The sequence below is a fragment of the Cervus canadensis genome, chromosome 13, assembly GCF_019320065.1.
Source record: "Cervus canadensis isolate Bull #8, Minnesota chromosome 13, ASM1932006v1, whole genome shotgun sequence".
Taxonomy (NCBI): domain Eukaryota; kingdom Metazoa; phylum Chordata; class Mammalia; order Artiodactyla; family Cervidae; genus Cervus; species Cervus canadensis.
Genome location: NC_057398.1, coordinates 32,230,143 through 32,254,099, shown reverse-complemented (window position 1 = coordinate 32,254,099; position 23,957 = coordinate 32,230,143). Strand labels below are relative to the sequence as shown.

The following is a 23,957-nucleotide window of genomic DNA, read 5'->3' as shown; positions in this document are numbered from 1 at the left end:
CCTTGAAGGTGGCTCAGTCTAGGGCTCTGGGCACATCCGGTGCTCCTCACCGCTCTCGGGCCTGATTAACTAGGTGGGGCACTTCTGGTTCTCGGCCTCCTGAGGTCTGGATTCCTTCAGCACAGAGGCCCATCATGCCTGCTGCATCAACCAGCATCTCGTTATGTCTTCCTAGACTTTACTCACTTCCTCCATTTCTGTGATCAAAGTCTTCAAGAGAATGGCTTTCAAAGGCCAAATAATTAGGAATAAAGGCCTTTCAAATGGGTCTGCCTTGTAAATTCTTAGTGTCCCAGGTACCATGAAACACTCCTCCTTTATTTTCAAGGTCTGATGGGGAAAGCTATTTTTCAAAATTCTTATTTGAATTATGGCGATTGTGTCTTTGGCTGTGATGACCCCTTCCATCCCCTTGCCCTTGGAGCCAGCTGTTTGGCCCCATGCTGGAACACCCCCAGACCCCCACCCTCCTGGTCCGGGGCCTGGCCCTCAGTTTCCACGGTTGCTAAGCAACAACCACCTCTCCCTTAGGTTAAGCATAAGTAGGTCTGTCTGCAGGGCAGCGTTTTCCTCCACAAACCCCCTTCATCAGGCCCTGCCAGCTGATTGTCTTTTCCCCAGCACCCTCCCCCCACCCCCAGCCAAATACACAGCTATGTTCACGCAAAAGTGCTCTCTGGAAGGCAGCTCGTAACGTGGGGCAAAGGGCGTTAATGCTGTCTCTCACGCAGGGCTGGCTCCTGGCTGGTAGCTGTGCATGGAGGCCCTCCCACCCCAGCCTTTCCAGGGGAGACACGGGTGAGGCCTCTGCCCTCTCCAGCCTGGAGGATGTTGCCAAGCCCAGTGCCTGAGCACTCAATGTGTCTATGCACTTACTCTCTGTCTCTCTGTGATGCTTGCCCACCCACTCGACTCACAAGAAGGGCTGACCTGAAAAGTAGTCCCCCTCGCCCTTGAGTGTGGGTGGGCTTCAGACCTGCATAGTCTGCACACCCACCCCAGGCCCAGTGCAGAGAAGTGCTCAGTGCAGTTATGCGACCCTGTGGGATGTGGACAGCCCAGGTTCCGGGCAGGCTGCAAGCCCCCTCATGGCCTTTTCAGTCAGGTGTAGAGCGTTTGGGCTTCTAGAAGCTGAGCCGAGAGAGGACTAGACACCTTAGCTTCTGTCGACAGGACTTTTCAGCGAGTGGAGGCTGATGGGGAGGTAATCAGTTGTCAGGAAATTAATCTTCAGACGGGCTCAGTGGCTGCAGCTGCAAGTGTGAGGTTCTCTGTCTCCTGCACGGCGTGGCCGACCCTATCGTGACTGGCGCGGGTGGTGTGAAATCGTTACTGACTCAGCCCTTCCTGAGACTGCGCGGCCCTGAGCTGCCCAGTGTGCCTGGCAAAGTCCCACCTCACGATTCACCCGTCGACCTCCCGCTTTTTAATTGCTTCCAGGCTCCACACACGGATGGACCGGCTTTTATTTCAGGGCTTCCATTTGCAGGAGTGTGTGAGCCGTTCTGATGGTTTCTTGTGCAGGGACGTGGGCAGCAGAGACCACAGGGGGAGAAGGAAGGGCTAAAGTTAGGTCCTCAGGGCCACGTGGGGGTGACTGGAGCAGGGCTGGTTACCTCAGGGAGGGCCGTGATGTCTCAGCATGTCCTGAAGTTCAAGAGGGGGTGGTGTTCACATGCAGTGGCCAGAGTCAGGTCCCCGTGAAGGGGACTGTGGTGTGTGAGGCAGGTGTGGTCCTCAGGGGAACCAGGCAGGTCACCTCAGACAGATGTCCGGTCACACCTGGGCCTTCGGGTGGGTGAGGAGTACCCTGTCAGTGTGGGCCTGGGTCAGGCGGGCTGGAGGTGGTGGCACTGGCAGGTGAAGGCAGGACAGTCATGGTGTGGGCGGGGTGAAGGTGAGGTGGCGGTGGCCCCAAACACAGGAGCTCGGTGCCGAGAGGCTGGGGGTTTCTGGGACTCGAGCGATGCCTGGGCTTCTGGGCTGGAGTTCAGGGCCCGGGATGGGGGTGGAAGCAGCACAGACAAACCCAGCCCGGCCCTGCCCTGGACCGCCGCATGGGACCGAGCTCTGCGGCTAGGGATGGTACTGTGGGGGCGGCTGCTCCCTCCGCAGATGGGCATCTTGGGCACTGCAGGGACCAGCCTGGCGTCACCCAGGGGCACCCTCGCCCTGAGGACCCTGAGGAGGACTGGCCTGGATTCTTCCTGGTATGGCACTCGCACCCCTAGAGTGAGTGAGCCTTGGGGGACGGGCCGTGAGTGATGCGTGAGCAGAACCCCCAGCTGTGGCATTTGCCGTGTGTGCGTGTCTGCGTAGAAGTTTGTTATTTAACTAAACAGCCAGTGGGCCACAGCTGGGGAAGTCCCAGTCTGGACAGATGTCAGAGCCTGGCCCACCGAAGGCAGGGGTGTGTGAGAGGGTGAAAGGAAGGGTGAGCCTTCCAAGAGCCTCGCATCTCCCTGAGCACAGGCAGAGTGCCCACAGGAGCAGGATAAGGAGGCTGTGGAAGTGGGGAGTGAGCTCGGGTTCCATCCTGCAGGCAGTGACCCCAGACGCATGCGCTGGTCTGCCCACCAGGCGGGGAGACTGTGGGGTGGCCACTGCCTGGCTGTAGCACTGGTTACAGCTTGGGTGGGGTCGGGGGAGATGCGCACCCAGACTGACTGAGCCGGGCTCTTGGTGTCCCTTCCCCGTCCCCCTGTGCTTCCTCGCAGGCCCACCAGCATCGCCGCCCCAGGGGCTCATCGCTCCCCAGGACTCACCCATGGGACCAGGGGTAAGTCCAGGCCTGAGAGGCCTGCTTCAGAATTCTAAAATCACATATTTAAAGGTTCTCGGTGCAGCAAAGTCCTTTTGGCATCTTTAAGAACACCTGATATCCTGTTTACGTGTGTGGGTGGGAAGGATCCCGGCGAGCCCGAGGGGATGGGCCCCCAGGGACAGCAGCCGGGGTGTCCTCAGCCGTCCCCCTGCCTGTCTCTGCAGCGGGTCCCAGAGCCGGCTGTCGGGGCAGTGGCTCTGGTGGTTGTTAACCATTGAAGGCCTGTTTCCCCACTCAGAATGTGTTCTCCTTGGCAGTTAACGTTTGGTGGCTGATAATCGTTCAGGACTGGTCAGCCTTGGTTTTTCTTCTGAGACCCTGGGGTGTGCCCTCCTGACCTCTCTGCTTGGAGAGTGCGCTGGCTGAGCTGCAGCGTCCCTGGGCAGCAGCCGGGCAGGTACCCTGAGCAGCTGGTGCTGGTGGGGACAGGACCTTGACCTGCAGGCCTGTCAGAGAGCAGATACCTCCTCTGGTCTGGGAGTGTGCAGCCACCCTTCGGGGATCCTGAGCTGGCTGTGGGTCTGCCCGTAGCTCTGGGCTGGCTCTGGCCACGTGGTTTGAATGAGGTCAGAGCTGGTTTGTCTTCCTGATGACCTTGTCTGCCAGCACCATCCTGGACATTGACTTTCTAGAAAAGTTGAATTGTTCAGTATCCGAGGCTGGCCCAGGACAGGTCTTTAACGAGCACCATGCAGCTTGGAAACTGGATCAGAGTGGATGTTGCATTTGCCTGAAGGCACGGTCAGGGCAGCCTCCCGGCCCCTGCTGGTCTGTCCTTGTATCCCCTGCAGTGTTTGGCATGGTGCTTCTGAGTGCTGGGGGCCACAGAACAGCACCGTCTGCCCCCAGAGGCTGGAGAGGCTCAGGATGGCTGCTGGGGTCCAGGGGAGCTGAGCCGACCCTACATTCCTCTCTGCCCCAAAATGCTGCCTGGATCCCCCAGGGCCCCCGCCCATTTCCTCAACACCTCTTCATGTGCTGGGTCCTTTCTGTATCAGCACCACCTGCCACGCCACCGCCATTGCTACCCCTGGGCTGACGGTCACTGCTGATGGCAGAGGTCCCATGAGTAACGTGTACTACATTATAAACAGGATTTGAGAGATGGGTCTTCAGTAGGGTCAGGGCCCTTCACCTCCCCACACCAGCCTTTCACATTGACGTTCACTCCCCGCATCTGTGTACCGTCTGCAGAAGGCTGACTCCATGTCGGGTACATGCCAGGTCCTTTTCCCCAGCAGCCCTGTGATTTAGCTGCTGTCAGCATCCCCCTTTTACAGGTGAGGAGACAGGCTAAACCAGTGAGTTAGGTGACTTGCCCACATCATGTGGCAGTCAAGTGGTGGAGCGGGGATTCCAGGGCCCACATCAGCTGCCGTCAGGGTCATCCCATAACGGGCAGGTTCTTGTCGTAGGAACACAGGTGGTTAGAATCAGAAGGGGTCATGGAGGAGTTCAGCCCGGGGATGGGGCTAAAACCCAGAGAAGTTCAGAGACAAGACCTGCAGCCTGAGTGGAGAGAACCCAGCATCCCTTCCTTATTAAGCAAGCTTTTCCTTATTAATACTATTTTTATTCAAATATTGCGGTGTGGAAGATATCACCTAATTGCAGCTCTTGGTGATGAGAGTAGAAGCAATTAGACTCAGTGCCTGGTCCAGAGCAGCTGGTGACCAGGAGATTCCAGACCTTGCTGCCTCCTGGGGCCACAACTAGAGTCCTATTCCCCTAGAGGGTCAGTGCTGAGAGGGCAGGAGGGGCTCTGTGAAGTTACTGGGGTGCCCTTTGTCATCTTACCCAAGCTTTCTTCCCTTCAGCTGTCGCTTTCCCAGCTGGCGGCTTCCCCACCATCCCCGGCTCCGCGCCACCGCTTGGCCAAACCCTCATCACGGCCTCCTGGGAGCCCTGCGCCCTCCCTGGTCCCAGGGGTAAGTAACCCGCCCCTCCCCCCGCCCTGCCTCCTTCCTGAGAATGGCTCCAGACTCCCGACTCGGATGAAGTCTCTGACTTAGCTGGCTGCCCTGGCCCTTGGCGAGGTGGTCAAGACGTTCATGGGGTCCCTGTGAAGCAGGCATAGGGATAGGGGCTGGACATTGCCTCCTTTCCAGGTTCCAGATATCTTCCACCATCTGTCTTGGTGACCAAGGGTTTGGTTTGGGAGGTGTTCCTGCTACAGGGCTTGATTTCTGCCTTTCTTCTACCCGAGAAGATAAAGTGCCCTTAGACCTCTGAACACAAGAGAAAAAGAAAAGTTTCCCTAGAGATGTAACTAGAGGCTGACCCAAGCTGCCAGCTCCCCTTCCAGGATGCTCGCCTTCCTGTCTGAGGCCGGAGGAGTCCGTGAAGCTCACCACCCCAGATTCCACTGGAGCTAATGGGCCGAAATAGGCCTGTTTCCTTCCACTGGCCTTGGGAGGACCCACATAGAATTTCCTGGTTCACCTGCAGACTTCAGTCTTGCCCTGGAAGCCTGTCGAGGAAAAGCAGCTCTAGTTAATTACTTACCTAAAAATCCTCATGCTGCAGTACCTTATTCCAAAATATCCCTGGGCTCGTGTAGTCAGGAAGATCTTACATCTCTTCTGTTACTGGCGACCAAATCACTTGGGGCTCCTTCTGAATGAGATGAGAAGCTGGGGAAGCCAGCTCCAGAGAGAGTATCCTGGATCCTATTAAAGTCTTCACTTAGACAGAGGTGGAAGGTGGATGCAGGTGGGTGCCTAGAGCATTGGGTGACGTGGGGACAGGGAGCATCCGTACATGTGAGGGCTCTGTCCCACAGGCTCCCTTGCATTGCTGGAGACAGTTTCATCTTCCTGTTACATGGACATGATTTTAATGTTAATTTGTCTTCTCAGGCATCAGGCGTCTCCCAGACTACTGACCTGTTCATAAAATCAGTGGTTCCTTCCTTGTTGCTTTTCAACTCACATAAAATACAGGATGCCCAGGTGAATTAGAATTTCAGATAAACAATCACTTTTTAGTGTATGTCCCGGATATTGCCCAGGACATGCTTATACTAAAATTATTCACCACTTAGCTGAGATTGCAATGCAGCTGAGCCTCCTGTGTTTTCATTTGCCATGTGGCAGGGGTGATTCATCCATGAGCCCCACGTCCAGCTTCCTTGGTTACGAGTGGGGCTCCTTGTTGGCCTTACCTGGGGCCCCACTGTGTTTGACAGGAGTTTCCCTTGGAGGGCAGGATCTCTCACCTGGAGGCTGACTTGAGCCAGACGGCCTTGGCTCTGGGAACGTCCGCTGCTGACCACTTGCAGGAACTGCCTTTCACGCCTGTGCACGCCCCGATCATTGCAGGAACCCAGACTCGGAGGTGAGGAGCAGGTCTGGGAGGGACCCCGGGCAAGCACTGAGCATCAAGACCCTGTGACTCCCTGAACAGCAGGCTTTCCCAGAGAGGTGACTGTCCGGGTCCTGCCCCTCGGTCAGCCTTCTCCTGGAGGCTGGCTCAGGGGGCCATCCATTCCAGCTCTGGAGGGAAGCTGTCACGGGCCTCCCTGGCGCTGCTGCAGTCTGCTGGTTTTCCTGAGATTCTGGATGCCAACAAGCAACCAGCTGAGGCTGTGAGTCCTACAGACCCCGTGAAGTTCAGCCCTCAGAAGGAAGAATCAGATTGTCTGCAAGGCAATGAGATAGTGCTGCGATTTCTTGCATTTAGCAGGTAAATTCTTGATTATTTCGCCTGTTACTCTTTACCTGGCTTTTGCATTTCTTGCGTCGAGGGAAAGCTTCCATGTGGTTCTGACCCAGCAGAAACCTATGACCAGGTCTAAGCAATTACAGAATGCCCTGTGTCTTTGTTTCAGTCTGGCTCGGACCCACCCCCAGCCGTTTCCAAATTCTATAAACTCTGCTTTACCTGGACTCCTATGGTCCTTAGTTACAACACGGACAGCATGTTGCCCAGTCCTCGGGTGCTGGTGTAGCCCCAAGGGCAGGGCTCTCGATCACGCCTGAAGGGGGGATGCCCAGAGGGCTCCCTGAGGTCACCGTGTGGCTGCTGTGGGGGTGGAGGAGGTGGCCTTTCGCCCATGGTCTCCCCGAGAGTGTGTGATGAAAGCCCGGTTCTCCACTGGGATGCCTGGTTGACTTGGGGTGTCGTTGGATCCAGGGTGCCCCAGGACGAGCAGGCAGCTCCATGGCCACAGACTGTGTACTTCACCTTCCAGTTCTACCGCTTCCCACCCGAGACCACGCCACGGCTGCAACTTGTGGAGCTGGCTGACGCCGGGAAGTCTGGCTCTGCCTCCCTGTCGCACATCCTCGCCCAGATCCAGAAGGATGGCTCCTTTGATGCGGGTGAGCCCGGGGGTCCGGCACACACAGAACCCAGTGCTGAGCTCTGTCTGTGGGTTTTATTATTTAAAACATGCTGAAAAATGAAAATCTTCAAACAAGCAGAGAATTTGAGTGACTAGTATAATGAATAATCAGTGCTTCTGCCAATCAGCTTTGATGATTGTCAACAACACCCCACCCAGACCCCTCCCGAAACCAGGGCTATTTGAACTAAATCCCACACATATAATTTCATCTCTAGATGTTCCCTTATGTGTATCTTAAAAAGTAGAGTCTTTTTTTAAAAAAGCCTTTTAGCTTTAACCATTAAAAATTTTTTATTATTTAGTTGAAGCATGTGGGATCTTTGATCTTCATTGCAGCATGCGTGCTAAGTCTCTTCAGCTGTGTACAACTCTGCAGTCCTATGGACTGTAGCCTGCCAGGCTCGTCTGCCGCATGTGGGATCTTTAGTTGATCAATGCAAACTCTTAGTTGCGGCTTGTGGGACCCAGTTCCCTGACCAGGGATTGAAGCCGGGCCCCCTGCATTGGGAGCACGGAGTCTTAGATACTGGACCACCCGGGAAGTCCCTAGAGTCTTTTTTTTGAGAAACATAAACTCAATGATATTACCCCACTCAACAAAGAATGATTTAATATTAGCAAATATCTAGCCAATGTTAACATTTCCCCAGTAACGTCATAAAAATTTTTAATAGTTTGTTCAAATCAAGATCTGAAGTCTATATGTTGGGAAGGTGTGCCTCTCGAGTCTCTTTCTATCTATAGTTGTCATCACCTTCCCATCCCTGCTTTTTCATTTAAATTATTTGTTGAAGCCATAGAGTTGCTGGCTCCCTAGAGCCTCCCAGAGCCTGCACTTTGGCTTCAAGGCTCAGGGGTGGCTTCTGCAGTGCTCCTCTCATCCCCGTTTTTCCTGTAAATTGGAGTGAGATCTAGGTGCAAGAGCAGATGCCTGCTTTTCGTATGGGACAAAGAGTCTTTGTCACTGGTGGTATGTCCGCATCTCTGGTGGCACCTGGTTACTTCTTATACTACTTCTAGAATACGAATTCATTTATCGGCCAGGATGCTTCCTTAAAAAGAAACTTCTCCTCATCAACTATTTGGTTACCTAGAGGTGCAATTCACATAGGGAAGCCAAACAATGCATGTTTTCCCCTTTATTTGCTAATTTTCAAAGTAACCAGACAGTTACCAGCATCCTTCAAAGATGGCTCCAATGGCTTTTTTTTTTTTTCTCATGTCATTATAAACTAATGGATTTACACTGCAGTGGCTTGGAATATACCAAATATGGTGTTGTTTTTGGTGCCCAGTTGCCCCGCCTCTGGCCAGTCACATGGCTCGTAAGGGACAGAGCTGAGGTCTGAACCACCACTGCCTCTTGAGTAGAAAGTAACAGGTAGAGAAAGGAGTGGTAAAATGTTAAATGAAAGTAGCTTAACAACATTAACATCAGACAAAAGTGACAAGGCAGATGCATTGCTGGGAATCAAGAGACCTGTGAAATAATAATCGAGAGTAATTCACCAGGAAAAATGACTGTCAGTCCGTGAACTTCCAACAGACACAACCTCCAAATATGAAGGGCTAGTTAATGGACTTTATAGGGAGAATCTGACAAACTTATAACCATAGATTTTGATACATTTCTCTCAGTGAATTGATAGATAAAGCAGAAAAAATTAATGATGGTATTATAAAATACAGTTTAGAAAGGTGGTATTATAAAACCTGTACAACCAATTTAGAGAACATACATTACTTTCAGGTATACTTTAAAATTTATACAAACTGATTATTCATAGATATAGGTATATATCTTAGGTCACCAAGCAGGTATTGTCATATATGAAATCTAATTTTACAGCACTCTTTGTCATACCTCAAGGTCAGAAATCATCATTCACTACCTTTCCCCTAGAAGGCTCCAAACTGCTGGATTTTTGAATTTTAAAATACACTTCTAATTTTCCTGTAGGTCAATAAAGAAATCAATATAGAGATGGCTGTTTAAAACTGAATGAAAAAATGATATTGTGCATCAAAACTAATAAGTAAAATGGCAGTTCCAGGGAAATTTGCAGCTTTAAATGCTTCTATTGGGAATGAAGAAAGTATCTTTCTTAAGAATTAACTTTTAATGGAGTAGAGTTGCTTTACAGTGTTGTTAGTTTTTATAGTTCAGCAAAGTGAATCAGCCACACGTACACACATATCCCCTTTTTTTTGGATTTCCTTCTCATTTAGGTCACCACAGAGCACTGAGCCTTCTGGGGGAAAGGCAGTGAATGATTTCTGACCTTGAGGTATGACAGTCAAAGAATGCTGTAAAATTAGATTGCGTATATGGCAATACCTGCTTGGTGACCTGAGATGTATACACATATCAATGAATAATCAGTTTTTATATAAGACCATCTTTCTAAATAAACTCCTTATTGCCAAAATCAGACTTAAATTGAAGAAAGTAGGGAAAACCACTAGACCATTCAGGTATGACCTAAATCAAATCCCTTACAATTATATAGTGGAAGTGACAAATAGATTCAAGGGATTAGATCTGATAGACAAAGTGCCTGAAGAACTATGGATGGAGGTTCTTGACATTGTACAGGAGGCAGTGATCAAGACCATCCCCAAGAAAAAGAAATGCGAAAAGACAAAATGGTTGTCTGAGGAGGCCTTAGAGATAGCTGAGAAAAGAAAAGCAAAAAGCAAAGGAGAAAAGGAAATATATACCCGTTTGAATGCAGTGTTCCACAGAATAGCAAGGAGAGATAAGAAAGCCTTCCTCAGTGATCAATGCAAAGAAATAGAGGAAGGCAATAGAATGGGAAAGACTAGAGATCTCTTCAAGAAAATTAAAGGTACCAAGGGAACATTTCATGCAAAGATGGGCACAATAAAAGACAGAAACGGGATGGACCTAACAGAAACAGAAGATATTAAGAGGTGGCAAGAATACACAGAAGAACTATACAAAAAAGATCTTCCTGACCCAGATAACCATGATGGTGTGATCACTTGCCTAGAGCCAGACATCGTGAAATGCAAAGTCAACTGGGCCTTAGGAAGCATCACTATGAACAAAGCTAGTGGAGGTGATGGAATTCCAGTTGAGCTGTTTCAAATCCTAAAAGATGATGTTGTGAAAGTGCTGCACTCAATATGCCAGCAAATTTGGAAAACTCAACAGTGGCCACAGGACTGAAAAGGTCAGTTTTCATTCCAGTCCCTAAGAAAGGCAATGCCAAAGTATGTTCAAACTGCAGCACAATTGCACTCATCTCACATGCTAGCAAAGTAATGCTCAAAATTCTCCAGCGAGGCTTCCATAGTACATGAACCATGAACTTCCAGATGTTCAAGCTGGATTTAGAAAAGGCAGAGGAACCAGAGATCAAATTGCCAGCATCTGTTGGATCATCGAAAAAGCAAGAGAATTCCAGAAAAACATCTATTTCTGCTTTATTGGTTATACCAAAGCCTTTGACTGTGTGGATCACAACAAACTGGAAAATTCTTCAAGAGATGAGAATACCAGATCACCTGACCTGCCTCCTGAGAAACCTGTATGCAGGTCAAGAAGCAACAGTTAGAAATGGACATGGAACAACAACTGGTTCCAAATTGGGAAAGGAGTACCTCAAGGCTGTATATTGTCACCCTGCTTATTTGACTTCTATGCAGAGTACCCCAGTGTGAAATGCAGGGCTCGATGAAGCACAAGCTGGAATTAAGATTGCTGGGAGAAATATCAATAACCTGAAATACACAGACGATATTACCCTTATGGCAGAAAACAAAGAGGAACTAAAGGGCCTCTTGATGAAAGTGAAAGAGGAGAGTGAAAAAGTTGGTTTAAAACTCAACATTCAAAAAACAAAGATCATGGCATCCGGTCCCATCACTTCATGGCAAATAGATGGGGAAACAATGGGAACAGTGAGAGACTTTATTTTCTTGCAGACAAAATCTTTCTCTGCAGACAAAATCACTGCAGATGGTGACTACAGCCTTGAAATTAAAAGACATTTGCTCCTTGGAAGAAAAGCTATGATCAACCTAGACAGCATATTAAAAAGCAGAGACATTACTTTGCCAACAAAGTTCCATCTAGTCAAAGCTATGGTTTTTCCAGTAGTCATGTATGGATGTGAGGGTTGGACTACAAAGAAAGCTGAGCACCAAAGAATTGATGCTTGGAGTTCTTGGACTGCAAGGAGATCAAACCAGTCAGTCCTAAAGGAAATCAGTCCTGAATATTCATCGGAAGGACTGATGCTGAAGCTGAAATTCCAATACTTTGGCCACCTGATTTGAAGAAGTGACTCATTGGAAAAGACCCTGATGCTGGGAAAGATTGAAGGTGGGAGGAGAAGGGGATGACAGAGGAAGAGATGGTTGGATGGTATCACCGACTCGATGGTCATGAGTCTGAGCCAGCTCCAGGAGTTGGTGATGGACAGGGAAGCCTGGTGTGCTGCAGTCCATGGGGTCGCAAAGAGTCAGACATGACTGAGCGACTGAACTGAATTGTTCAGTTCAGGAAGTCTGGTGAAAAAAAAAAAAAAAGAAAAACAGAACAAACCGAATAAAAGTAGAAGGAAAAAAATTTAAAAATGAGTATAAATGGTTGGAAAACAAAGAAGCAGTGCGAAGGATCAGCCAGATTGTTAGGTGCTAGGGCTCATGGGCACACAGGTGATGCTCTGTTCCCTTGCCCAAGGTCAGCATCAGTGGGGAGCAGCAGAGCAGGCGTGGGTGTGGGGCTAAGTCTGAAAGTCAGGCTTTCTGAGCCCCCATCAGGTGAGAGGCAGGCAGAGGTCAGGCTGGCAGCCACAGTCAGCCTTGATCCTTGGGCAGAGCTGCCACCCCTGTTTGCCTGTGGACCACAGCATCCTCTCTTCCTGTGGATAAATCTGAAAAGAATAGGCAGGGGAAAGGGTCAGCAGCTCGGGCCCTGTTCTTTCTGCCAAACCCAGTAGCCCATGAGCTAATTTTGCCCTGGGGAGGGGCATGTGCTGGGCAGAGGGTGGGCACAGGAGGCCCCTCTGTGGAGAGGTGGGGCTGGGGAAGGATGGGCTCCTGCAACCTTTTGCATTTTGTTCTCTCTACCCCCTTAAGCCTCAATGGCTTAACCATTGAGGGTATGGTCAGTGGGGGTGTGGCCTTCCTTGTGGGACTAGTCATCTTGGGGAGGTTTCCCAGCCTCCCTGGGACCACTTCTCCCAAACCAACCATCTTTCCTTTGTCCGTCCTCCAGGACCAGGTGGTGGATAGTTTATAGCTTATATCCTCAGAAGGCTTTGAATTGGACCAGAATAATGCATAGATTTCAAGACTCCTCTGCACCCATTGCTGAGAATTTATTCCCTATTTCCCATTCTAAGTTCTGTCCAGTCCCTTGATCCAGTTTAGCTCATCAGAGGTTCTGCTGTGAGGTTAAATGATAGCCTGAAGATAATTCAATAAAAAAGGCCAACCACTTAGAGGTGCTCCTGATTTGACTATAAACCCCTTTCCATTAGGAATTGCCCAGAGAGAAATTAGTCCAAAAATTAAATTTCCCTGCAAGTGGAAGTCCAAAGAAATTAAACTCCAAAATCAAATTTTCCTTGTCAGGGTGAATTAAAATTCAAAGCCTAAAATTAATCTTAAAGTCCAGAAAGGCTTTACAGTTTCTTACACAGCTGAGTCTTGGCAAAAGATGCCTCTGACTAGGCAGATCTGGGCTTCTTCCTTCAGCAGCTTAAACTCAGGGGTCCTCTGTGGATGTCCCTCAAGGCTTCAGAAGTTGGATTGGTTCAACACCAGTGCTTTCATGGCCCTCACTTAAGACATGTTTTCTTTTGTTGTTGAAATATTAGGTTGGTCCAAGAGTTTGTTCAGATTTTTTCCACCAGATATTATGGAAAAAGCTATGACACTTTTTGGCCAACCTAATATAGCATGCCTACAACAAAGTGCACTGTTCCATGGATTTTATAAAATTGATAGATTTTATTTGTCAGAGCAGTTTTAGATTTATAGAGAAAATGAGCAGATAGTCAGGATTCCCCTTATACTTCCTGTCCCCATCGGTTCAGTTTAGTTCAGTTGCCCAGTTGTGTCTGACTCTTTGCAACCCCATGGACTGCAGCACGCCAGGCTTCCCTGTTCATCACCAACTCCCGAAGCTTGCTCAAACTCATGTTCATCGAGTTGATAATGCCATCGAACCATCTCATCCTCTGTCGTCCCCTTCTCTTGCCTTCAGTCTTTCCCAGAATCAGGGTCTTTTCCAATGAGTCTGTTCTTTACTTCAGGTGGCCAAAGTATTGGAATTTCAGCTTCAGCATCAGTCCTTTCAATGAATATTCAGGACTGATTTCCTTTAGGATTGACTGGTTTCATCTCCTTGCAGTCCAAGGGACTCTCTTCAGTCTTCTCCAACACCACAGTTCAAAGCATTATTTTTTTGGCGCTCAGCTTTCTTTATGGTCCATCTCTCACATCTGTACATGACTACTGGAAAAATCATAGCTTTGACTAGATGGACCTTTGTCAGCTTTTGTAGTGTCTCTGCTTTTTAACATGCTGTCTAGGTTGGTCATAGTTTTTCTTCCAAGGAGCAAGTGTCTTTTAATTTCATGGCTGCAGTCACCATCTGCAGTGATTTTGGAGCCCCCCAAAATGAAATCTGTCACTGTTTCCATTGTTTCCCCATCTATTGCCATGAAATGATCCTGAGCCTGCCCCATAGGCTCCCCCATTAGTAACATCTTACATTAATGTGGTACCTTTGTTATAATTGATGAACCAATATTGATACACTGTTGCTAACTGAAGCTCATAGTTTACCTTAAGGTTTACTCTTGATGTTGTACATTCTATGGATTTTGACAAATGTATATATCCACTGTTACCATACCAACCAGGGTAATTTCACTGCCTGAAACCTCCAGGGTGCTCCACCCTGTCTGCTCCTGATCCTTTTATTGTCTCCATAGTTGTGCCTTTTTCAGGATATCATACAGGTGAAACTGTATAGCATATACTTTTTCAGATGGCTTCTTTTGCTAAGTAATACACATTTAAGGTTCTTCCATGTCTTTTTGTGGCTTGATAGCTCATTTATTTTCAGCACTGAATAATACTCTGTCGTCTGGATGTACCTCAGTTTATTTATCCATTCATCTACTGAAAGGTGCCTTGGTTGCTTCTAGTTTTTGACAATTATGGACAAAATTGCTATACAGTGAATCCCCTATATACAAAATACAAACAAGTTCCATTCTGAGACCGCATTTTAAGTCCAACAGAATTATCCTAGATACCCAACCAACACAATCGGCTGTACAGTACTCTACTGTAATAGGTTTATAATGCTTTTCACACAATTAATACATAAAAAACAAATATGAAAAAATCAAGACATTTTAAACCTACAACACAGTACAATAGTACAGCACAACAGTTGGCACATGGGCTGGCATCGAATGAACAGTCAAGAAGAGTTACTGACTGGAGGAGGGAGAGGAGGTGGGAGACAGCAGAGTTGCAGGAGCATCAGCAGTAGGAGACAGAGGGCAAGCTGCAGTTTCATTCACGCCTGAAGTAGATGGGACGCACGTTCACATTTTTGAAGGTTTCAACTTCAAGGTTCAAGTGACTTACTGTAAACATTTTTGTTCAGGATTTTGTGTGGACAAACATTTTCAGCTCATTTGGGTAAATACCTTGGAGCCCAATTGATGCATCATATGGGCTTCCCTTGTGGCTCAGACGTTAAAGAATCTGCCTGCAGTGTGGGAGACCTGGGTTCGATCCCTGGGTTGGGAAGATTCCCTGGAGAAGGGAATGGCCACCCATTCCAGTATTCTTGCCTGGAAAGTTCCATGGACAGAGGAGCCTGGTGGGCTATGGTCTGTGGGGTCACAAAGAGTCGGACACAACTGAGCCACTAACACACACACATAGTAAAAGTAGGTTGAGTTTTGAGAGAAACTGCCCAGCTGTCTTCCATGTGGCCGCACCATGTTGCATTCTCATCAGCAGCGAGTGAGAGTTCCTGGTGCTTCACAGCCTTGCCAACCTTTGACGTCGTCGGTACCCTGGATTCGGGCTGTCCGAGTAGGTGTGTCATGGTTGTGGTTGTTGTTTAGTCACTCAGTTGTATCCCACTCTTTGTGACCTCACCAGACTCTTCTGTCTGTGGAATACTCCAGGCAAGAATACTGGAGTGGGTTGCCATTTCCTCCTCCAGGGGGTCTTCCTGACCCAGGGATCGAACCCTGGTCTCCTGCATCGACAGGTGGATTCTTTACCACTGAGCCACCCAGGAAGCCCACGTAGGGTAGCTCGTTATTTTCATTATGATTCCCTCACGATGATCTACTTACTTGCTATCTGTATATCTTCTTTGGCGAGATGTCTGTTTAGATCTTTAGCCCATTTTTTGGGTTTTCTTATTTGTTGTGTCTTAAGAGTTCTTTCCTACTTTTGCATTCCAGTCCCCTATAATGAAAAGGACATCTTTTTTGGGTGTTAGTTCTAGAGGTCTTGTAGGTCTTCATAAAACCATTCAACTTCAGCTTCTTCAGCATTACTGGTTGGGGCATAGACTTGGATTACTGTGATATTGCATGGTTTGCCTTGGAAACGAACAGAGATCATTTGGTCATATTTGAGATTGCATCCAAGTACTGAATTTTGGACTCTTGTTGACTAGGATGGCTATTCCATTTCTTCTAAGGGATTCCTGCCCACAGTAGTAGATATCATGGTCATCTGAGTTAAATTCACCCATTTTTGTCTATTTTAGTTTACTGAGTCCTAAAATGTCGATGTTCACTCTTGCCATCTCTTATCTGACCCTTCCAATTTGACTTGATTCATGAATCTAACATTCCAGGTTCCTATGCAATATTGCTCTTTACAGCATCAGACTTTACTTCCCTCATCTGTCACATCCACAACTGGATGTTGTTTTTGCTTTGGCTCCATCTCCTCACTCTTTCTGGAGTTATTTCTCCACTGATCTCCAGTAGCATATTGGGCACCTACCAACCTGGGGAGTTCATCTTTCAGTGTCCTATTTTTTTTGTCTTTTCATACTGTTCATGGGGTTCTCAAGGCAAGAATACTGAAGTGGTTTGCCATTTCCTTCTCCAAGTAGGAAGTCAAGAGATACCTGAAGTAACAGGGAAATTTGGCCTTGGAGTACAAAATGAAGTAGGTCAAAGGCTAACAGTTTTGCCAAGAGAATGCACTGGTCATAGCAAACACCCTCTTCCAACAACACAAGAGATTACTCTGCAAATGGACATCCCCAGATGGTCAATGCTGAAATCAGATTGATCGTATTCTTTGCAGCCAAAGATGGATAAACTCTATAGAGTCAGCAAAAACAAGACCAGGAACTGACTTTGGCTCAGAACGTGAATTCATTGCCAAATTCAGACTTAAATTGAAGAAAGTAGGGAAAACCACTAGACCATTTGGGTATGACCTAAATCAAATCCCTTACAATTATACAGTAGAAGTGACAAATAGATTCAAGGGATTAGATCTGATAGAGTGCCTGAAGAACTATGGATGGAGGTTCTTGACATTGTACAGGAGGCAGTGATCAAGACCATCCCCAAGAAAAAGAAATGCAAAAGTCAATATGGTTGTCTGAGGAGGCCTTACATTTAGCTGAGATAAGAAAAGAAGAGAAGAGAAAGGCAAAGGAGAAAAGGAAAGATATACCCATTTGAATGCAGTTCCACATAATAGCAAGGAGAGATAAGAAAGCCCTCCTCAGTGATCAATGCAAAGAAATAGAGGAAAGCAATAGAATGAGAAAGACTAGAGATCTCTTCAAGAAAATTAAAGGTACCAAGGGAACATTTCATGCAAAGATGGGCACAATAAAAGACAGAAACGGGATGGACCTAACAGAAACAGAAGATATTAAGAGGTGGCAAGAATACACAGAAGAACTATACAAAAAAGATCTTCCTGACCCACATAACCACGATGGTGTGATCACTCGCCTAGAGCCAGACATCCTGGAATGCGAAGTCAAGTAAGTCTTAGGAATCATCACTATGAACAAAGCTAGTGGAGGTGATAGAATTCCAGTTGAGCTATTTCATATCCTAAAAGATGATGTTGTGAAAGTGCTGCACTCAGTATGCCAGCAAATTTGGAAAACTCAACAGTGGCCACAGGACTGAAAAGGTCAGTTTTCATTCCAGTCCCTAAGAAAGGCAATGCCAAAGAATGTTCAAACTACGGCACAATTACACTTATCTCACACGCTAGCAAAGTAATTCTCAAAATTCTCCAAGTGAGGCTTCAACAGTTCGTGAACTGTGAACTTCCAGATGTTCAAGCTGGATTTAGAAAAGGCAGAGGAACCAGAGATCAAATTGCCAGCATCTGTTGGATCATCGAAAAAGCAAGAGAATTCCAGAACAACATCTATTTCTGCTTTATTGGTTATACCAAAGCCTTTGACTATGTGGATCACAACAAACTGGAAAATTCTTCAAGAGATGAGAATACCAGATCACCTGACCTGCCTCCTGAGAAACCTGTATGCAGGTCAAGAAGCAACAGTTAGAAATGGACATGGAACAACAACTGGTTCCAAATTGGGAAAGGAGTACCTCAAGGCTGTATATTGTCACCCTGCTTATTTGACTTCTATGCAGAGTACCTCATGTGAAATGCAGGGCTCGATGAAGCACAAGCTGGAATTAAGATCGCTGGGAGAAATATCTATAACCTCAGATACGCAGATGACACCACCCTTATGGCAGAAAGCGGAGAGGAACTAAAGAACCTCTTGATGAAAGTGAAAGAGAGTGAAAAAGTTGGTTTAAAACTCAACATTCAAAAAACAAAGATCATGGCATCCGGTCCCATCACTTCATGGCAAATAGATGGGGAAAAATGGAAACAGTGACAGACATTATTTTTTTGGGCTCCAAAATCACTGCAGATGGTGATTGCAGCCATAAAATTAAAAGACACTTGCTCCTTGGAAGAAAAGCTATGACCAACCCAGACAGCTTATTAAAAACCCAAGACATTACTTTGCCAACAAAGTTCCATCTAGTCAAAGCTATGGTTTTTCCAGTAGTCATGTAAGGATATGAGTTGTATCATAAAGAAGGCTGAATGCTGAAGAATTGATGCTTTTCAACTGTGATGCTGGAGAAGACTCTTGAGAGTCCCTTGGACTGCAAGGAGATCAAGTCAGTCAATCCTAAAGGAAATCCACCTTGAATAGTCATTGGAAAGATTTAGTGCTGAAGTTCCAATACTTTGGTCACCTGATGTGAAGAGCCGACTCATTGGAAAAGACTCTGATAGTGGGAAAGATGGAAGGCAAAAGGAGAAGGGGTTGGCAGAGGATGAGATGGTTGAATGGCATCACTGACTCAATGGACACGAATCTGAGCAAACTCTGGGGATAGTGAAGGACAGAAGAGCCTAGCATGCTGCAGTCCATGGGTTCGCAGAGAGCCAGACATGACTTAGTGACTGAACAGCAGCAACAAGGGAGGCTGCTGTTCTGAGGTCTATCATTCTAGATTTTTTGAACTTAAAGAGGAGCATATTGTATGTACCCTTGGAATCTAACTTCTTTCACTGAGCCTCATGTCTGAGATTCATTCATGTTGCTGTATGTAGCAGTAGCTTATCTGTGGTCTTGGCTGTATAGAAATACATCATTGGAATATTCCACAGGGTTTACCCATTCTGCTGTTCACAGTCTGTTGAATCATTTCCAGGTTTTGGCTGTTTTGAATACTACTGCTATGAACATTTATAAAAATTGTAAAATGACCAGCACAAGTCTAGGTAACATCCATCATCAAACATATGAATCATAAAATTCTTTTAATCCTGTGTGAGACCTTTTATGATATACTCTCTCAGCAACTTTCAAATGTGCAATATGGTGTTATTAAGTATAGTCACCAGGATGTACATTGCATCCCCATGAGTTACTTATTTTATACCTGGAAGTTTGTACCTTTTGACTCCTTCAACCATTTCACCTACCTACTCCGCCCCTACCTCTTGCAACTACTAGTCTGTTCTCTGTATTTAACAAGCCTGATTTTTTTTTTTTAAGGTTTCACATATAAGTGAGATCATATGGTGTATGTCTCTAACCTGCATCTCTTGCATCTCCTGCATTGGCAGGGGGATTCTTTACCACTAGCACCACCTGGGAACCCCCTGATCCATCCACATTGTTGCAAATGACAAGATTGCCTTCTTTTTTAATGACTGAATAATAATTCACATATATACATAACATGTTTTCTTTCTTTTGAAGCACTTATTTATTTATTTGGCTGCATCGGGTCTTAGTTACAACACACAGGGTCTTCACTGCGGTGCACAGGCTGCTCCCCAGTTGCCATGTGGGCTACAGAGCACATAGGCTCAGTAGTTGTGTCGCTTGGGCTTGTGAGATCTTAGTTCCCTGACCAGGGCTCGAATCCACATCCCCTGCACTGGAAGGTGGATTGTTAGCCACTGGACCACCAGGGAAGTCCCCACACCACATTTTCTTTATCTGTTCATCCACAGATGGACACTTAGGTTTCTTCCACATCTTGGCTATTGTAAATAATGCTACAGTGAACATGAGGCTGCAGAATATTTTCGAGTTAGTGTTTTTTTTTTTTTTCTTTATTTTCTTTGGTTAAATACGCAAGAATGGGACTGCTGGTTCATATGGTAATTCTATTTTTAAGTTTTTTGAGGAACCTTCACAGAGCTTTCATAGTAGGTGCGCCAAGTTACATTCCCAGCAATAGTAAATGAGGGTCCCCTTTTCTCCACGCCCTCTCCAGTACCAGCCAGTACTGGAGATCATCCTTTTGGTGCATCCACGTTGTTCTGTGTCTGGGACTGAAGTCGCTGGGTCTCTGGCAGCACAGGTCTAACTTCGGTGGGTTCCCCAAGCAGCTTACACACCCACTAGAGTAGATGCCACATCTGAACCACTTGTGTCCTTCCGATTGTGGAGTGTGTGTGATTCTGTTAGTCTCTTTCACAGTCCTGGTGGGTGCCGGCGTCTCCCTGTGTGCAGCTTCCTGGATGACCAATGACCTTCCACACACTATCGCCTTAGGGTGATCCTCTTGTGAAGTGCTTCGCCCACTTTTCATTGTGCGGTTTTTCAGTTTGTAGGTGTTATGTGTATATCCTGATCCCAGTCCTTCTTGAGATGTTACAAAAAGCTCCTCCCACTCTGTGCCTTGCCTTTGATTCTGTTAATGGTGTCTTTTGGTTAACTGTAGTTTTCCATTAAGTTCAATTTATCAGTCTTTTCCTTAATGTATAGATATCCTAAGCTGTGGACTTCCCAGGTGGCGCTAGTGGTAAAGAATCTACCTGTCAATGCAGGAAACACAAGAATTATCGGTTCAATTCCTGTGCCAGAAAGATCCCCTGGAGAAGAAAATGGCAACCCACTCCAGTATTCTTGCCTGGAAAAGTCCATGGACAGAAAAGCCTGGCATGCTACAGTCCACGGGGTCACAAGAGTCACAAGTCCATGGGGACATGACTGAGTACACAGCACACCTAAGCTGCACTCCAAAATGAGTCTGTCTGCACAAAGTTTTGAAGATACCCTCTGTGTTGTCTTCTTGAAGCCTTTTTTAATATTCACACCTAGAATCCATCTGGAATTGATTTTGTGTATCCTGTGAGGTGGGGGGTGGAGGTTTGTGACCTTCATAAAGATTCCAGAGAGTTAATAGGACATAAAAGGTTTTAAAAAGCACTGACTCCGTACCCACCAAGCTTGAAAAGTGAGTCATTACTCAACCTTGAATAGTTGTCTTAAGCAAAATGATGTTCCTAGGATCCAAAGTTTGGTTTTGCCAAAGACGAAAGCGGAGACTTGGGATGAATGAGGGCAGAGGGACAAAGCCTCGGTCTCAGCTCCGCCACACAGCTGCCTTTTCTTGGTGGCTGGACCCGCTTATGGAAAGCAGCATTCGAGACGTTGTTGTCTCCAGGCAAAGACTGGACATTTACAGTCTTGGCAGCCCCGACTGCTGTTCTCATGGAGGGCACCGCTTCCTCTCTAGGTCTGTGTCCTGGTCTCTAGAGCCCATGGTGTTGTTCCCACGCTCCCTCATGGGCAGCTCTGAGCAGGCTCTTGAGGTCCTGCAGTAGGAATCATAGCTTGTGGAACCTGGGGCCCGTGGGCCTGGCGGCCACCTCTGCCACACTATTCATTGTTCTACGTTGTGAGAAGAATTTCTTTTTGTTTCTCCTTTTTCTTCACGAGTAGAGTGTGCCTCTGGAGTTTCCTCTCTTACTACCATCCCCTCTCCTTTCAGGAAGGTTCCCCTGAGTCTGTGGCCATTTTGTCTGCCTGCGTTGGCCCTTGTCCTTCCACACCACATGCATGGGACTGTCTTTGCTTGTTACTCCCCTTGTCCAGGCTGTTGTCTCTCTAACCTGCTTCTCTCAGTGTTTTCATCTAGTGGGATCTTCCTTAGTGTGAAGGCTGGAGTCCGGGTCAGCCAAGAGCATCCTCTGTCCTAAAGAACTCACGTTCATCTTCCTATCCCTGGGTTGTCATGGCCGGGGGGCCATGTGTCAGGTGTCTGGTGTCTGGACCCTCTAGCACCGCCTTGCTCTCCTCTTCCTTGCTGGAAGTGTGGACCCTTTGACACTCTTCCACCATTTCCTGCCTTCTTTTCTGTGCTTCCTTCAATAGGCCTAATCCTGTGTCCCCACCTTCAGAAGTTGCATCAGTGCGATTGGGAATATGTGCTTTATCTATGTGTTCATTCCCTTTCCCTCGCCACACCAAGTCAGTTGGAAGTAAAGTGCAGGCATGATGACACTACCTTTAAATAAATACAGTGATCTGCATTACTTAAAAATAAGGATGCCCTTTTCTGTGCACACAGTTCTAAAGATGATAAGAATTTCATAGTCAAAATTTCCCATTTCCCCTCTTATGTCCATTATAGCTATTTTTTGCTCTGACATCCAGTTCAGTGAAGTGAGGTGAAAGTCACTCAGTCGTGTCCGACTCTTTGCGACCCCGTGGATATACAGTCCATGGAATTCTCCAAACTGGAATACTGGAGTGGGTAGCCTTTCCCTTCTCCAAGGGATCTTCCCAACTCAGGGATTGAACCCAGGTCTCCCACATTGCAGGCAGATTCTTTACCAGCTGAGCCACCAGGGAAGCCCAACATCCAGTCCAGGTCCATGTATTATTTGCAATCATCTCTTTAGTCTCTTTGCATCAAGACTTGTCCCCTGCATTCTTTATCTGATGATGGTGCCTTTTTGAAGAGACCAAGCGAGTCGTAGAATGTCCCATGTTCCATGTGTGTCTTGTTTCTGCACCAGTTGTCGACCTCCTTTGTCCCCAGCAGTTCTTGTCCACTGGCTGGGTGAGGGCTGAAGGCTCCGTCCCTTTTTGGATTTTGGCGTGAACACGTCATTGTTGAAGTCTCGTGCTGCATGTGCATCCCATCGAAGGCACCAATCTCAGTCTGTGTCACTGTGGGGATGCTCATGTGAGCACTTCCTTGGGGCACCTGCGCCCCAGATGTCTCCAGTGGGAAGAGGGAGGCACTTCCATTTGCATTTGGAAGATTTCTTGGGGACTGTTCTTTGGTTCCTTGTGAATATTTGACCCCTTCAGCCCCTTTTTCTACTGTGCTAACATCCTCGGCTGTGGTGTGCCTGAATCAGCTATTTAATGAAACTTTCCAAAGGGTTTACCTGGTGGCTCAGATGGTAAAGAATCTGCCTGCAATACAGGAGACCTGGGTTTGATCCTTGAGTCAGGAAGATCCCCTAGAGAAAGGAATGGCTACCCATTCCAGCATTCTTGCCTGGAGAATTCTATGGATAGAGGAGCCTGGTAGGCTACAGTCCGTGGGGTCACAAAGTGTTGGACAAGACCAAGCAACTAACACTTTTACTTTCGAAATGGTAATTCTTCTAATGCTAGCATGTGGTCTCCCTTTATTAGCTGACATTCTTCTATAAAGAGAGACTTTCTGTCGTCAACCAGTGGTGAACTATATCTATATCCTCCAAAAAAGACAGAACAAATATTTAATCCTTTTCCTTTAATTTCTGATTTTCAGAGTAAGAAGTTACTGTAACAGTTACTCCAGTAGTGACAGTTGAAGTTTTATATGTCTGGCTCTTTGTTTCGTCTTTGGGGTAGCACTCAGATCTCTCGGATGTTTATTTATTCATTATTGCTAGTTTTTGATGCCCTAATTTCCCCCCATTTGGCCAGTGGTAACCCTTCTGGTTGGCCTGGGTCTGTTGACACACTCTGGTTGGACTTGGCTGGGGCCTCACTTTCTGGAGCAAAAGTCTCCCGTTCCCTGGGTCTCCTGTTTCTCCTGGGAGCCTGGTGCCCACACTGTGAGTGCTTGCTAGAGGCCATGACGCAGGTGCTTTTGATCTGGATCTCAACTGCTTCCAGGGCTTTCCTTGGGCAGAGTTGAGGCGTATATTAAAACATGACTTCACTTTGATATTCCTAATTCAAATTTAGAGGTTTTTTCCTTAAAATATTATATTTGTATCTCTTTCCTCTTAATGAGAGTACAAGCAGTATATGGCTGATGAAAGTTCCGTGGTCCTGGGCTGTGTCCCACAGGATGCAGAGTGAGTTAGTGCAGCCAAAAGCACGTGCTGTTCCCAATTCGATGTTCAATCAGATTTGCCTGTTTCAGTTTGTTTTCACTTTTATGCTTGCTTTCTTTCCTTCCTTTCTTTATTTTTTTGGCTGTGGCATGTGATTTG

At 47.0% G+C, this 23,957-nt stretch overlaps 1 protein-coding gene across 11 annotated transcripts in view; it reads left to right on the top strand.

The window, feature by feature from the left end:
- NPHP4 (nephrocystin 4) overlaps positions 1-23,957 on the top strand; it is a 138,143-nt gene that overhangs the window by 80,385 nt on the left and 33,801 nt on the right. For 10 of the 11 annotated variants that reach the window (XM_043485062.1, XM_043485067.1, XM_043485066.1 and 7 more), the window contains 5 exons: positions 2,718-2,779; positions 4,642-4,752; positions 6,012-6,160; positions 6,317-6,508; positions 6,959-7,146. In XM_043485062.1, the coding sequence (XP_043340997.1) occupies positions 2,718-2,779; positions 4,642-4,752; positions 6,012-6,160; positions 6,317-6,508; positions 6,959-7,146 (702 nt within the window). The remainder of the gene's footprint in view (positions 1-2,717; positions 2,780-4,641; positions 4,753-6,011; positions 6,161-6,316; positions 6,509-6,958; positions 7,147-23,957) is intronic. The other variant, XM_043485065.1, reaches the window with a different exon arrangement.